The sequence below is a fragment of the Sorghum bicolor genome, chromosome 9 (assembly GCF_000003195.3).
Source record: "Sorghum bicolor cultivar BTx623 chromosome 9, Sorghum_bicolor_NCBIv3, whole genome shotgun sequence".
NCBI lineage: Eukaryota > Viridiplantae > Streptophyta > Magnoliopsida > Poales > Poaceae > Sorghum > Sorghum bicolor.
In genome coordinates, this window is record NC_012878.2 from 57,889,725 (window position 1) to 57,905,504 (window position 15,780).

A 15,780-nucleotide genomic window follows, 5' to 3' on the forward strand; every position below is an offset into this window, starting at 1 on the left:
TGTGACTTTTTTTATGTTAATCATTAATTAATAATGTAACTTGTACAAATAATTACGAACCAAATTTCAAACGACATCAAGTTGAATTAATATTGACACTAAAGATAAGCACCATAAGCCAAGGGAAAGAATATATTATATGCACTTGAATAAATCATGTTATATATACATAAACTTAGACTCAATCAATGTGTTTTATTTGAACAAGCACAACAATGTTCTTCTCCTCTGCAACACATATGGATCTCTTTATTGTAACTACCTTTTATAAAAAATATATTTGTAATTCAAATTTCCATTAGTAAACAGTTTAGTAAAAAACATTATTCTATTATTATGTATTTATGGTTGTTGGTATATATGAATTACCACTACCAGATCATATACAGATATGCTGGCTACTGATTAATTATCTCCAGCTAATTCATTTAATAACTACTACTTATGGTCCTTCAACCTTCTATAAAACCCACCCACCAGGGCCATATTCTCTTCAATCATCTCAACTCTCAGCCTATGAGGTGTTGCTATATTAGAGCCTTAGGTGTGTTCGTTCCTATTAGCACCTGAGGTGTTTTTATTTTTTTTGTTGGATCCATCATCCATGGACTCCACTGACAAGTCCTCATCAGGATTGGAGACTGCCATCGTCGTTGTTGGTACGTACCCCTATAGAGATACTCATTATCCTCTGGCTTCGGTATATATGTGCAATCAGTTTTCAAGCATGAAATATGATTGACTGTTCACATATTTGCAGATGGTGCTAATACGCCCCAAAACACTAGCAGCACGAGAAAACAAAGCTCAACTGAGTGATAGAGTACTAGTAGATATACTTAACCATAATTTTTTGTTAATTGTTTCCTCGAAAATGAATAACTTCATCATATGTCTTTGTGGTGTGCATGTATGTGTAGGTTCAACCAGATAAAACGCGATGAAAACCAGAAGCAACAGGTCAACACATTGATAGACGAAATCAAGTTACTGGCCGAGCAAAATACCTCGTTGACTGCGCAAAATACCTCGTTGACCGAAAAGATTGTCAAGCTGACCGAGAGAGTTAGCTCACTGGCAGAGAAGGTCATCTCTCTGTTCGAGCAAAACAGTTCACTGACAAAGGAGAAGCATCGGCTTGAGAGCGAGCTTGCAGAGATCAAAGCGGCTCCTATGCCGCCAGTGATGCTACCTATTCATGGTCTGCCTCAAGTATTTGTTGCGTTGTGCCTTGTCTGTTCGCCCATTTTCAAAGACACGGCAGCTGCAGCAGCAGGTGCGCTTCCAGGCTCGCAGAAGGGGAGTGCTAGTGCTAGCAGCAGCGCTTCCACCAGTACAGCCAAAGCCAAACTGTGCCCTGATTGCCTGAAGACCTTGGAAAAAATGGAAGCCATGGTAGCTTCCTTTGCCCAGCGGCAGCAGGGTGGTGCTTCTGGACGCGGCTCCGCCTGATGCATGTGTTGCCAGGCATATGCAATGCAAGCATGCTCTCCCACAAGGATGGAGGGCACAATGCAAAGATTATTCACCCTTGGGGTTAGCTGTGAACTTGTGATCTGATGGGGCTTTCAAGGATTAGCTTTTGGTTATTTTTCTTTCTGTTTGAATTGATGTCTGAGTCCATCTTAATTTAGTTTATTAGATTCATGTATCATCGGTCATGCATGAGGGTCAATTTAATATTTTCTTCGGCTTCGTCTTAGTCAATCATGTTATTCTGAATTAAGGCACATGATTACCAGTTTATGAGAAACCATTGAACCCGTCTATTTCTCTCTGAAATCTCAAAATTGAAAAATTGTGTCTTTGATTATGTTATAAAAATGCACAGTACCATAACAATCATGTAATGACAATACTGTTGAATCTAATGTGGAATTGGGAATAATACAGATGTACAAAAGACCTTCTAGTATGCATAGAATGATTATTGGAAAAAAAAGGGGTTTTCTCCTAGCGATAATTCAGAGGGGGTTGTGTAAACAAGCTTCCACTTCCCTCAAATTAAACAAATTCTAACTTTTTATTCAATTGTGTAGGTAAAGTTTTTTTTGCCCTTGAGGGCATGTGCCCTCACTCTCCCACCCATTGGATTCGCTTTGAGAAGTGTGCAAACACACATCTCAATGCAAAACTGCTTTAAGATGACACATCTCAATGCAAAACTGCTTTGAGATGTGTGTTTGCACGCTTCTCAAAGCGAATCCAATGGATAAGAAAGTAAGGGCATATGCCCTTAAGCGAAAAAAAAAACGCTTTCGTCAATTGTATGTCTTCCTCGCGATGCTGGGTCTGCCTATTTTTCTAAACCACACTAAAACAACAAATCTTCTATCTTCTCTCTTCTGTAGGAGGTCCCACTAGCTGATTTTCAAAAAAAAAAATTGTGAAGTCACAGGTAGCTTCTGTCCATCATAGTTGTCTCCGGTTCTCCTCCTTCCCTTCATCAATTTTTCAGTTGTTTCAACTGTACTGAATCTCACAAGAGACTCAAAGAGATTTTTTTATTTAATCGCCGCCGCCTGATCCGATCAGATCACTTTGCCTACAGTGCATACCAAAATCAACGCCTCAAACAGTACTCCGTCTATTAGCTTGACAAGATCCATCGGCAGGCTACACTTCCTAGCTTGCTGCTCTTTGTTGCTGGGTTAATCCAACCCAGAGCCGGCGATGCTTGCTTCCATGGCAATGCCGAGACACGCCGGTTCAAGGCCATGGCGCTGGTGGCAGGCTGCCAGCCGTGGGCGATGGTCGACTCCTGGGTCATCACCGGCGATGGCAAGGACCACCAGCAGGTCGTCGTCGATGGCGAGGGCGTCAAATCCATCAAAGTATATTATAGGAAGTATACGTCTATGAGATTCAGTACAGTTGATCGATCCATTCATGAGAAGGCAACGAGACTTCGTGGTTGCCCATGATGCTTCCTTCTAGTTCCATGGACCGGTGGAAAACTGCAAACGCACGTGCCAGTTCCAGCCTCATACATGTCAACAAGATTAAAACAAAAGTTCCCCTAAACTACCTTAGAAAATCTCTCATACTCATGGATCTTCAGGCCACTCGCAAATTATGTATCATTGTTCTGTTGAATTGATTAGCCAGGATGAATTGGGAGAGAATTGAATAGTAGTATCTTTGTTAGAACTCTTTGTGGCTTTATAAAAACAGGGTTTTCTCCCAAAAAATTATCTTAGTTACAATCTATCTTTTCAGGTACTGGAAGGTGAGTGCTTCTATACCACAAGCAAGCATGATTCAACAACACACCTGATCCAACCATTCGCTCAATTAAATAAGAAATCAAGAAGCTTAGGGCTACCGGAGCTGCTAATTTGTTGTAATAAAACTCTTTTTTGCTTAATGAAAAACATGCCTCGGTTGCGAAAAAAAAGACATCAAGAAGTAGCAGACCCACCGACCAATGCATGACTTCATTTCCAAAACAAACACAGAGCCGCACACCTCGATGAAGCAAGGTGCTGAAAAAAAAAAACAATGTCCAATTTTGTTCCCTTCATTGAGATCGGTAAACAGTTTATCTAATTCACATGTAAGCAACACGCAGGGTATTCTCTAGTGATTTATTATTTCTTTGTCTGGGAAGAAGCATATTTTTCATCCCCTTGCAGTTTCCCTCTCACCAAGAATGTCATTTTGCGATATTAGCTACATGAAATTCTTGATTTTAAGAAGTTTTCTTGCCTTCCAAATCATTTTATGAGATACACCAAACTTATGTCTATATAAATGAGCGCACATGAACTTTAGTGAGGAAACACCAAATTTCTTCCACATTGGTTTACCATTCTCATTTGTCAGCGCAACAGAAGAAACAAGATCACCACCATATAACCTTATTTTGTAGGTTTTCATCAAGCCATCTTCTAAATAAAAATAATTTGAACCCATCTCTTTCTCTCTGAAATCTCAAAACAGAAAATTATGTGTTTGACTATGTTATAGAAATGCACAGTACCATATTACAATCACGTAATGTCAGTGACATTACTGTTTAATCTTATGTGAATTTGGGAATAATACAGATGGGCAAAAGACTTTCAGGTATACATCGATAATTATTGACAAAAGACTTTCAGATGGACAAGCTTCCACTTCCCTCAAATTAAACAAATTCAAATTTTGATTCACTGTACTTGCACGAATGTGAACTGCTGGGTCCACAATCACATTAATTATCATTTTTGAACAAGAACTTCATTATCATTTTTGAATAATAAGTTAGTGTTTTCCTTTTGTTACCATTAACCCATCTATGGGAATAATCAATATTATTGCCACCTCGTTTTAAAGCCACGAAATGTTTGAACATTTGCGGATATAGCTCCATATCAAATAAGCTTGCAGGAAGGCTCTCATCCAATTCCAAATTCTTTAATTTTGGACACATTATATTCTTCTTGCAAAGTTCTCTTTATGAGTCTGACCGGTAACCATTACTACAGCTTTAGCTGCAAACCTTTGCTACAATATTTTAAGTTTTTATGGTACACTATATATGTGGTGTCGATCACAGCCGAGCAGCTCCTATATCTTTTAGTACCCCACTTCTTTTTTTTTCTCGAATACATAGGAAAACTGTGTATCATTGTATTGATAGAAGAGAAAAGGAGTCACACAGAGACCCAAACACACATCCACATTCACAAACAAACTGACTGGAACTAATTGCCTATGATTGAGAAGGACGACCTGACCAAAGACCTTCTAACCACCATCCCAAGCTGTGTGCAGGGACAGCCCCTTAGCACCAGCTAAAGACCATAAAATAGCCTCCTTCCGAGCCAGATTCAAAGCCGTAGATAATCTAGGGGTAACGCCATTGAAGACGCAGTCATCATTTTGATGCTTCCAGATGGTCCAAGCACCTAGGATGATGAGAGAATTCAATCCTTTTCACGCATCTTCACTTACTGTCAAGACCACCTTATCCCACCCAGGCATCAAAGGAGGAATCGACTGGCTGCGGAGCAAATGCTGCAAGACTGAATCTATGTAGGATGTCATGCCAGAATTGTCTTGCAAACACATATCCAATGAGTAGGTGCTGGACGTTCTCTTTCTCTTGATCACATAATAGGCACCGGTCAGGGTGAGGAAGGCCTCGCCGAGCTAACCTGTCTGTTGTCCAACAGCGATTGTGAGCAACTAGCCACATGAAAAAGCGACACTTGCCTTTTAGAAACCTTTGGATGTTAAATTCTGCATTTATCACTTTAATCCCGAAAAAGATAGAGGACATTATCACTTTATCACATGAAGAAGCAAGTGTGAGCAACCGCACACTTCTTCATGTGAGCAACCAGCCACATGAAGAAGCGGCACTTGCCTTGGATCCAATTCTGCATTTATCACTTTATCACTTTAACCAGCCACATGAAGAAGCGGCACTTACCCCACTTCAAACTAATACCCTACCCTTTACGTAATTCTTAACTCTTATTTTTTACAGCCCACACTTTTGTAATATTTTTAACAAACTAGGTGCTTCAAAGCGGAAGGATTTTGGTTTTGGTGGATTATCAAGTCACTACTAGTACATAACAGCAAATAAAGGGCTCATGGTTCACTATGTATCTAGGAATTTTATTTAAAGATCAAAGGAGAATTTCTTTTCCCATTCCTCACTCATGAGGAGTCAAGCTTTTCCAAAGTTGGATCCAAGGGATTATTGCTCCAATTAGCCTCTAGATAGATATCTTAGTTCAAAAGAATTTATAATTTCATTACAATTAGAGAATTTTCAGGGAACTTTTATTTTTTTTCTGAACTGAATCTTAATATATATGTTAAAGTCTCATCCAATAAGCATTGGAGTACTTTTGCTAGCATAAACTTGAGACAAATCAGTATTGGACAATACACAATGACTACTCTCCGTACTTCCTTAGCTTTTTATTGAACACATTGGTAATCATAGAAAACTCCTCCTGTGTCAAATTAAAGGCTTCAACATTAAACTTGTCATTAATCACCCCACATAGCATAATCTGAGGTTTACAGAGAAAGGGCAACTGATGGAAAGCAAAGGTTCAAAAATATCATCACAATTTTAACTTATGGTTAGCAACTCTTTTGAATAGGAGTCATTAACCTCTCTTTTTAAGAATATTTCACCGTAAATGACAAATCAACTAATGTTTTGATTAGTAAAGTATGATAATATGTCTATGAACAATTAATGATTTTATATACATTGTAAGGAAACATAAATTCTCGAAAGCGGTCTGTTGATTACATGCACTATCCCATACCCAATACTATTTACTTTAAATGATCTGCAATAATATTTATTCAATGAGAGCACATACAACATTCCTATTGTAACATTATTTATATGTGGTCTTCCTTCTTTAACTCTAGTTACTAAATTCAAATGAATTATAGAGCTTCTCTATTTTAATTTGTATCTTAATATTGAATGCCACGTAGATATGTAGTGGCGAAGAAGAGTTCTCATACCCTCACTATTTGCATCGCACATCATGGTGAGAGCGGAAAAACTAAAGCTACAATAAAATTAAGCTAACGTGTATAATAATGTGATATGTCTCACTCCTTTGCCTTCTAGAACACAGCTTGGATTCGGATTGCTGGTTTTACATACTCTATTAATTTCCGCTGTTATGTATCGATTTGGATGGTGGCTATAGAAGATATTGTTTACAGCATATTGTGTCAAGATTGGAGAAAATATATAGAGTAAATCTTGGAATCTGATCCCTAACAAGACCATCACAACTCTAGGGCTAATCTTAATTATGAAGGTAAAGCGACATTTTACTTCCACTTGGATCCTTCATAGTTTAAGATGGTTTTGCTGGTTAAATTCTGGAAAACAGATGGTAGGGTAACAACACACTATTGTGTGAACAAAACCCTTTCTATATAGTATATCTTGCATGTCATTATAGCGGATATTATTCAGCATCTCGCCACATTATGCATAGTCTTGAACTCTTGACTTTAACCAATTACAAATATATTGATTAGCTTCCCTCCGCGCAAGAGGACTTATCCTTTTTATTATTAGAGATTTTACTACTTTGCATGACATTTGTTTTTTTTTAACCTAGCAACATATCTGGTTCAGATTTTAATTCTACATGTGTTCTTTCTTCTAACTACATTAAATTATGATATTCATGTTTTTCTTCCAAGAAATTTCAGAAGAAAAAACATCTACTTCACCTCTCCATCCCCTTCCATTAAAATATAAATATGAACATAAAGGGTTTGTTGGGGTACTCCTAATTGATTGGACCATTCATTAAGTTAGATCTAGATGGTTATGGTCATCTAATACCTCTTCATTATGTCTTGTAGGTTCAACCAAATTAAGCAGTTACAAATATGGTTAGGCACTTGAATTATAGGACAAAACCTTATTAGTCTCACGTGAGTTGAAGACCAACGCCAACGATATTGCATTTTTAATTGACTTTATTTTAATGCTAAAAAATGGCACTTTATGCATCTGATTGAGGTGATGCACTTAAAGAAAGCAGGTTCTAGATGTTGTTCTAATACCATATCACAGCACCATTGAGATGTAAATCGATCAGCCATGATGCTACTTGATTGGATTGTAAACTGATGAACCATTTCTTCAATTTGTTCTTTTTAGATCTTTTACTAGCAAATATGCCACAACGAGAAGAATCTTCACATGCCCCTAGCCTAAGAAGAAGATTAGTCGCGTATGATTTTTTGATAATTCTATTTAGCGTCTGACGGAAATAAACATACCAAAATAATAAGGAGTATAATTGAATTTTGAATTATATACCCACTTCTACTCAAAAGTCTTTAATTACAAGAGGTGTTTTGGGTATATTTACAGGTCAACTTTTCTTATGAATATGCATTATGAGATCCGAACAATTTTTCTGATAGTGTATCTTTTCCTTAAGCATATAAGTTGATATTTTCATCAATATAAGGAAAATGAATATAAGTTGATATTAATTCACCATCCAAGCATACTCGTTATTTTCGTCAATAAAATTATCGGCTCTAATCCAATTCACTATAAGTTGATATTTTCGTCAATATAAGGAAAATGACAATACAAAGGAGTACGGTACTCATTACCACAACATCCTTAGCGTAAAAGGAAAAAAAACAAGCACAAACTATAGTGACGTCTTCATAACCGGCAATGCCTCGACACAGAATTCTCTATCGTATTCTCGCAAGCAACTTCAAAGAGAAAGGGACAGCCATCCTTGAAGATGCATTAGCAGGAAACGCCACAAAAGGGCTACATAAGCCGCAAAAGGAGCCCATACCAAGAGACAAAGCAAAAACAAAGATGAAAGACCCTAGGCCGGAGCAATGCTCCACAAGAAGCTTGATGCTAATCTATCGCTGCCACCGAAGGAAAACACAGGAGAAGAACCGTGTTGTGTCATAGATTGAAAGGGGACTTCCCATCCCCTTCCCAGAACATGGAATTCCTAATTGAATTGCCATACACAAACCACCTAAACGAAACCACCTAGATCCGGAAGAGAACCTTGCTGGTATAGACTCCATCTAGCGAACACTACCCTCGGACATCTCGCCGGCCTTGAAGAACATGATGACAAGATAGAGACAATGCTTGAGGGTCTTATTCCGAAGCTGTATCGCCATCACTTGATGCCGCTGCCTTAGACACCAAACCTAGAGAAACTAGGACAAAATGCCGCTGCCTTAGACACCAAACCTAGAGAAACTAGGACCTAACATATCGGCACATCGGAGATTCAGATCTACCTCTCCTCCGATCAGCAGGAGCTAGGCGCACAAGCTCGAGAATGAGACGGTAGCAAGCCAACGGCAAATCCTTATTGTTTCTCGATAATTGCTGCTCCTTTCATCTCTCTTAGGTACTCATAGGCGTGAGTGATGGCTAGTGTCAGCAAAGCCGAGGCCGTGGCATGTTCAGCAGTGTTTTTCTCTCATAATAAAACCAGTGAACAGACTCACGCCTATGAGTGCTGCGAGACAGTGTGGCCAGGCATCCATCCTAGCGCGTGAAAAGAGCTGCTTGCGCGCATTGGTCTGCCGCTGGCTCCAGATGCATTGGGGATGAGATGCAAGAAAAGGTAATGCTAATGAAACTCCATGGTTGCTATTAGCAAGTCGTCAGTCCATCCTTCACGCGCAGAAAAATTTCCAAGGGATTGAGGTGAATGTTGTAATTCCTCTATTTTGCATAGGAAATGATGCCTTTCCAGAGAGGGACGCCTGTTTCCTCCTTTCCAAACATAGGGTGCCGTAATCAAAACAAAGGAGTCTCATTCCTTAGAAATTATGGAAAAACTCCAATCCAAGCATTGATATCAACAATTCCAGATTCGATGAAATTGGCTGACTGCTATCAAATGCTTCCATGGTTGCAAATACCTATAAACTAGGTGGATAACGATGAACGAGGCAATATCGACATGTAACAACAAAACAGTTAAACAGCCAGGAAACTGAGGTAACCAATTCATAAGATAGAGAAACTTTGGTTCACCAGTAAACCCCAACCAGCATAGCAATCTACGGCTGAATACAAAATATGAAGACAGTAGCTGTCTTTCCAGTAATTTCCACACAAAACAAGGTTAAAATCTAAACATGACTCTGGTTTTCGTCTGGTACCACTGCCCAAAATAATACTCTATGACTGCGCAGCTTAGTCGAAGAGGCTGAAGCCCATGTCCTGCAGAAAAAAAAAATAATCAACAAAGTCAAGTCTCTGGATTGTAGTAGTATAAAGTAACTGGTGGCCATGATATCAAGATGGGATTCAAGCGTGAGGGCATTTGAGCATTGATAGTGATATTGTGCTCATGAAGATAAAATCAGAACAGAGTAGCTGCTGCTCTGATAGGGAAGGAAAACAAAATGCGCAGCCAGAATGGAAGAACAATGATCTTACATCATCACTTTCTTCCTTCTCTTCCACCTTCTCTTCTTTCTTCGCCTCAGCTGCAGGAGCAGCTCCACCAGCAGCAGGGGCAGCTGCCGCAACAGCTACACCGCCACCGCCACATGGGACTGAAGCAAACTTCTCCCTGCCCGCAGCAATGAGCTCGGTAATGTCCTTACCGCTCAGTTGGGACAGCAGGAGTTCCATCCTTTCATTGTCAACTTCACAGCCAACTGCAACAAGTACAAGTGGAAATGATCGGATTAGATGCTTCTGCTACATGAGTCATGTGTCAAGTACAGAACAAATAAATCAGTGAATATAGGATCACTATTGTAATGAATACACTACCAACACAAATCAAACCAACTGTGCTACATAATTATTAACTTATAGTTAAACAAAAAAAACCCAAGAATCCCAAAACTCAAGAGCATGTAATGCTACTGACAGAGTCAAAAGTAACAAGAGTTATCCGTTGGATGTGTTGCACTCATTGAAATGGCAGTAAACTGAAATTACCTGACTCCAGAATGGCTGTCAAGTCCTCAGCTGAGGGGCTGGAGTTACCAGCAAGAACAGCAAGCAGGTAGGCAGCAATGAACTTCATCCTGCACAAACCATCAGAAATCATCATATCAGTCATTTGCCAATTTTGAGCTACATGACCCATATCAATTAGTTCCCAAGTTTTTTATCAAAAATCTGTTAGTTCCCAATTTTTAGCTACATGACCACACAAGGTGAGGTAAAATGGTAAAGCAACAGACTCAAGAACCTAAAGCAAATCAACCTAAAATCAAATTATGAGAGTACCAAACTGCATGACAGTGGAACACCAGAAAAATGCATGACAGTTGAGGGCGTCAAACTGCATGACAGTGGAGCACCAGAAAAATGCCAACAAACTTAACAGAAAACCAAACAGAAGCGCATGGAGACCAATAACTAACAGCTACAGTGAAAACTGAAATCACTACAATATACTTGGTGTACAGACCACTACAAGTCAACATACACGCTTAAGGACCAGAGCAAATCTTAGGGCACTCACAATGCAGACTCTATCATAGAGTCTAAAGTTATTTAGCTCTGTGAGTCTTGCATTGTGAGTGCCCTTAAGAGCAAGTTTAGTAATACAGCCTACTTGTTGGCTGTAAGGTTTCTTGCAGCCTTCTCCCAGCACACCCATACAATAGTTAGCTATTCACTATTAATACATGGCTCACTTATCTCTCTCACAAAGTTTCTTAGTTCCTGTGCCTAAGCTGGCTGTAAGCTTAAAGCCTGCTTCTCCTCTCTCTCCTCACTTCTCACCTCCACCTCAGCATTTAGCCAGCTTACAGCACACTATAATACTTGCTCTAACAAGACCATCAACTAGAGATCTAAATCAACAAACGTTCAATGCATGTTATAAATGGTTCGAGGATTCATTCAAATCACAATATCAGAACCTAGGGCAGACAAATACCATCTCATCCCCACAGCCACCACAGTTTGGCAGATCCAGTTTTCTATGCGAAGGATGACAAGATGCCATCAGAAAACCCTTGGAACACAGTAAGCCCATAGCAGTCAGCACATTTGCAGACTTAAACCCACATACAGCACCGCTAAAAATACTCATGTCCTAGCATCACACACCTTCCGTTCCTCACAGCAGCCGGCGCTACTCAGATCCTCCTAGCCACGCTACGTCGCCGGTATAATCGAGCCCGGCCGGCGACAGAAAAATCCAAACGCGAGAAAGTAGAATCGGGCATCGACAGCCACGCAAGCCGATGCACGTTGACCATGTGGCGACCCGGCAAACGACTCAAGGTAAACATGAGGAGGCAACTAGAAGCAGAAGCAAAGATTCCCAACTTACGTGATCTCCGGCGCTCCGAGGACCCGGTCGACTGCGAATGGAATACCTGGAACAATCAAGCAAGCGGGATGAACGTCAGTGGCGATTTGCAAGGGGGACTATGTTATAGTAGGAAGAAGAGGGGGGGAGCGCGCCGCCACCTCGAGCGGGGGACTGCCGAGCTGCTAGGGTTTTCGCGTGGGGAGGAGACGGCTGGGAGTTTTGGTAGCCTTATATTGCAGATCACGGGCCTTCTGGGCCTGAGTGGGCATAATATTTTACTGGGCCGAACCAGACATTGCATGTTCTTTGGGCTAGACCCGGGCTGCAGCGCCCTTATCCCGGGCCCTAGATCCACCCTTTGTTCATAAGAAGACATACTATACTTTTTTCCATTTTCCATGTGAATTAATTTTAAACTAATTTCTGATTTGGAAAAGCGTAAATTATATTGAACTAATGTCCATGTTATCTCATTAAGCCATATTCATCTCTATTCCAAGTGCATTTCTATTTATTTGTATGGTGTATCAGGCCTTGTTCAGTTGGCAAAATTTTTTGGTTTCGGATACTGTAACACTTTCGTTTGTATTTGATAAATATTGACCAATTATGAACTAACTAAGTTTAAAAGATTCATCTCGCAAATTGCAGGCAAAATGTGTAATTAGTTTTTGTTTTCGTCTATATTTAATGCTCCATGTATGTACCGGAAGATTCTATGTGACGGAAAATCTTAAAATTTTGACACCAAACTTCGTGTTTCCTGCTCTACGTGCATTCAGCTTAATGCATACTGGTGAAATTTTCTTGGATGTTTGGACTAGGCAGTAGGATTGATTGGTAGTTCCCTGCCAGCTCGGCGCCTCTTTTGGATGAAAACATGTTAACTGAACTGCAAATAAAACTCTTCCGAATCCCGTTTTATATGTAAGCAACAGTGTACAGATATGCTTTCTTGGTTTGTCACTTGGTTCCACCACCGGCAACGTTAACGCAAAGCTAACGAGAATTGAATAATTGATTTTTTTTTTCTTGGTTGGATCGTGGTAACGGAAAAGCTGATTTTTTTTTCTCTCCTCTTTTGTTTATGAGGTGCCATTACCGTCCGGCATTTTTTTTCATCATACATCAAACACTAACTTAGAGTTTATTCACTTGTCTTATAAACTGTATTTTTCTGAGCAGTGTTTTAAATAAGACGAAACTGCTACGGTACCTGTTAAATGTTAACATCCAAACCAAACCGATACTAGTACAAAATATCAGGTATTGACCTAAAATGTTATTTTTGGTTTCACCATGCCTGATTCTAACAAGTTTCTATCCCAAACATTAGTGGTCTAAATAGACTCATCTCTACTCGTATTCGTGCACATTGCCATTTGGCCTTTTATTGTACATATATAAATACAGCATAACATTGTTAACTTTTTCAAAACTAGTATTACGATCGTAAAAGTTTTGATATAACGGGACAATTTAAAAGGTTTACGTCCAGCCAGTGATGTATCTGTTCTCGTATTTCTCATAACTTATACGTAGGGGCATCAATCAAAGATAAACGTCACTTATATCGATTTCAATCAAACGAATCGTTCTGGCTGCTTAACCGATAGCAATAATAAATGTGACGTTGCAGATACACCCACACTAAAATGCAAAACAAAACTTAACCAATATAACAATAGATTTACCGTTGCAGAGACACCAAAACAAAACCAAGTAAAACCAACTCTTAAAATTAGTAGACTCATTGGAAGACTTTGGAAGACAATACTTTATCAATATGTCATTATTATATACAAAAACATAGTAAAATTTTCAATGCAAATATAATGACATCAGATTCTAAATTTAGAAAATCATGAATTGATAAAATATTGCCGGTGTCACAACTCACTTCTATCGAAATAAGAAAATCCGCCTAGTTCTCAAACGGAGGGGCTATATTGCGACCCCAACAACCCCTGCATAAACCACCAACAAAAGAACGGGCAGCAGCACGAATCCACATGGCATGACAAGGACAAGGAACAACAAACAAGCAGAATACTGGCTCTTGCTGATTTGTATTAACAGTAGATGAGAGCACTTCAAACAAGAGTTGAGATGTCCAAATCGTTCACATGAATCCTTGGCTCACTTGAAAATTGTTCTAATCTCCTAGCAAAGCCCAAGAACCAAGCACAAATTTAAACTCAGGTGCAAAATGTAGTAGAACACAAGTTCCAGATACTGGCACACTATATAGTGTGTATCTAGTGCGATTTGACGTACTCCTGCACTATGTTAAGGCCTTCAGATTCTTCGCCATAGTCCTGATGATCCAAATCAGGCAGCCAAAAATCAGTTGATGCAAATATAATTGGAAGTAGTTGCTTGTAGTGGTAGAGTAGGAAATCGATAGTCACCTTGACCACAACACAGGAGCAGCCTACAACCTTCCTTGCCTTGCCCTCGGAGTCAATTTTGCAAAGCTACAGAGGACCATAGATGAAGGTTGTTAAGATTAAAACTCACTTTACACAACAATGAAATGCAATTAATACTGAGGAAGTACAAAGCAAAATGGAGATTGCCATGCTGAGCAAATTTGTATGTAAGTCACAGCACAACAAAAACAGAATGTACATGTATATTAACATACCAAAACCATATTATATTCTCCTCTCTCTCAACATTAGGCAGAACACTGTAAGCCAAATCATTTGCTTGGACCATCTAAGAGATTGATATACAAAAGTAAAACAAGGTACATATTTCTAAGGAAGCACTCTTTAACTCACCCCAGCCCACTCGCCAAGAGTTTTAGCGCTAGGCACCGTAACCAGGTGGACATTGTGCTCAGCACAGAGAGCCTTCACCAGCTTGACATAATCAGGCTGATCACAGTCCTCAGCAAGCACGCAAAGCTGAGCAGCATGCTTCTCGATGGCTTTGGCAGCCTCACGAAGACCCTTCACAAGGCCATCATGAGCACCTGACTTCTTCATGACGAGCTGCAGGGCAGTCATCAGGTCCATCGGCTCCCCAAGAACCGGGGTAGGTGCCTCAACCACAGCTGGGGTCTCCTGATCCCTGCCAAAGCACAAAATCATCGTGAACTGATGAGCTTCCTGTGTTGTAGGCATGCAGCAATCACCAAACAATTGAATTCGCAATACAAAATACCCATAGCAAATCAGTAATACAGTACTGAACAAACTCAGCAAACTTAAGACCTCAACAAAATCTACCATGGTCATGATTTATAAAATAATAATAAAGACTCATCCGGGTTGCCTTCCTGTGTTTTAGCAGCAACCCCCAGATCAAAACCGGGGTAAATCCTGTTGGATCGCCTTCCAGTGTTGTACAGCAATGCCCATCTATATGAATAAATATTTTCTATAATAAACCACAAAAATGCTAAAGATGACAAGATGGCTGGGCCATTGCAACTCTTTAGATCAGCCAACCCTTGCAACTCTGTCAGCCGACCATCCACCTCAACCCCAAACAGTCCGCTAAATACCCATGCGCTAGCATCCGAAACTAACGGCTCCACACAGCAACCAGCGATACCTCCTCTCCCGCCTTTGGCCACCGTTCCCCTCTGCCTACTCTGCTCTACGAAGAATCAGGCGGGTAACGACGGCCACGCAAGGCGACACGGCAAACGGCTCAAGCCTCAAGGTAAACATGACTAAAACACTAGCACAAGAAACTAAGATTTCGGTGGGAGAACTTACGCCATCTCCCGCGCTCCGAGGACCCGGCCGACAGCGTATGTAACACCTGCAACAATCAAGCAAGCGGAATGATCATCAGTGGCGATTTGCGAGGGAGACTAGTAGTAGCAAGGAGGGGAGGGGGAAGGAACGCGCCGCCACCTGGGTTGGAGGAGTGCCGAGCTGCTAGGGTTTTCGCGTGGGGAGGAGACGGCTGGGAGTGGCTTATATTGCAGCCGGGCCTTCTGGGCTTCAATGGGCAGAATATTTTCCTGGGCCGAGCC

The 15,780-nt window shown here is 40.3% G+C and overlaps 2 protein-coding genes across 2 annotated transcripts; both read right to left on the minus strand.

The window, feature by feature from the left end:
• LOC8064717 (60S acidic ribosomal protein P2A) lies at positions 9,476–12,046 on the minus strand. Its single transcript, XM_002441518.2, has 5 exons — positions 11,945–12,046; positions 11,805–11,850; positions 10,454–10,542; positions 9,941–10,164; positions 9,476–9,721 (listed from the first exon to the last, which is right to left on the minus strand). Exons 3-5 carry the CDS (start codon positions 10,539–10,541, stop codon positions 9,695–9,697), a joined length of 339 nt encoding a protein of 112 aa, XP_002441563.1. The 5' UTR covers position 10,542; positions 11,805–11,850; positions 11,945–12,046; the 3' UTR covers positions 9,476–9,694.
• LOC8083795 (40S ribosomal protein S12) lies at positions 13,818–15,780 on the minus strand. Its single transcript, XM_002441519.2, has 5 exons — positions 15,659–15,780; positions 15,518–15,563; positions 14,573–14,864; positions 14,198–14,263; positions 13,818–14,104 (listed from the first exon to the last, which is right to left on the minus strand). Exons 2-5 carry the CDS (start codon positions 15,520–15,522, stop codon positions 14,045–14,047), a joined length of 423 nt encoding a protein of 140 aa, XP_002441564.1. The 5' UTR covers positions 15,523–15,563; positions 15,659–15,780; the 3' UTR covers positions 13,818–14,044.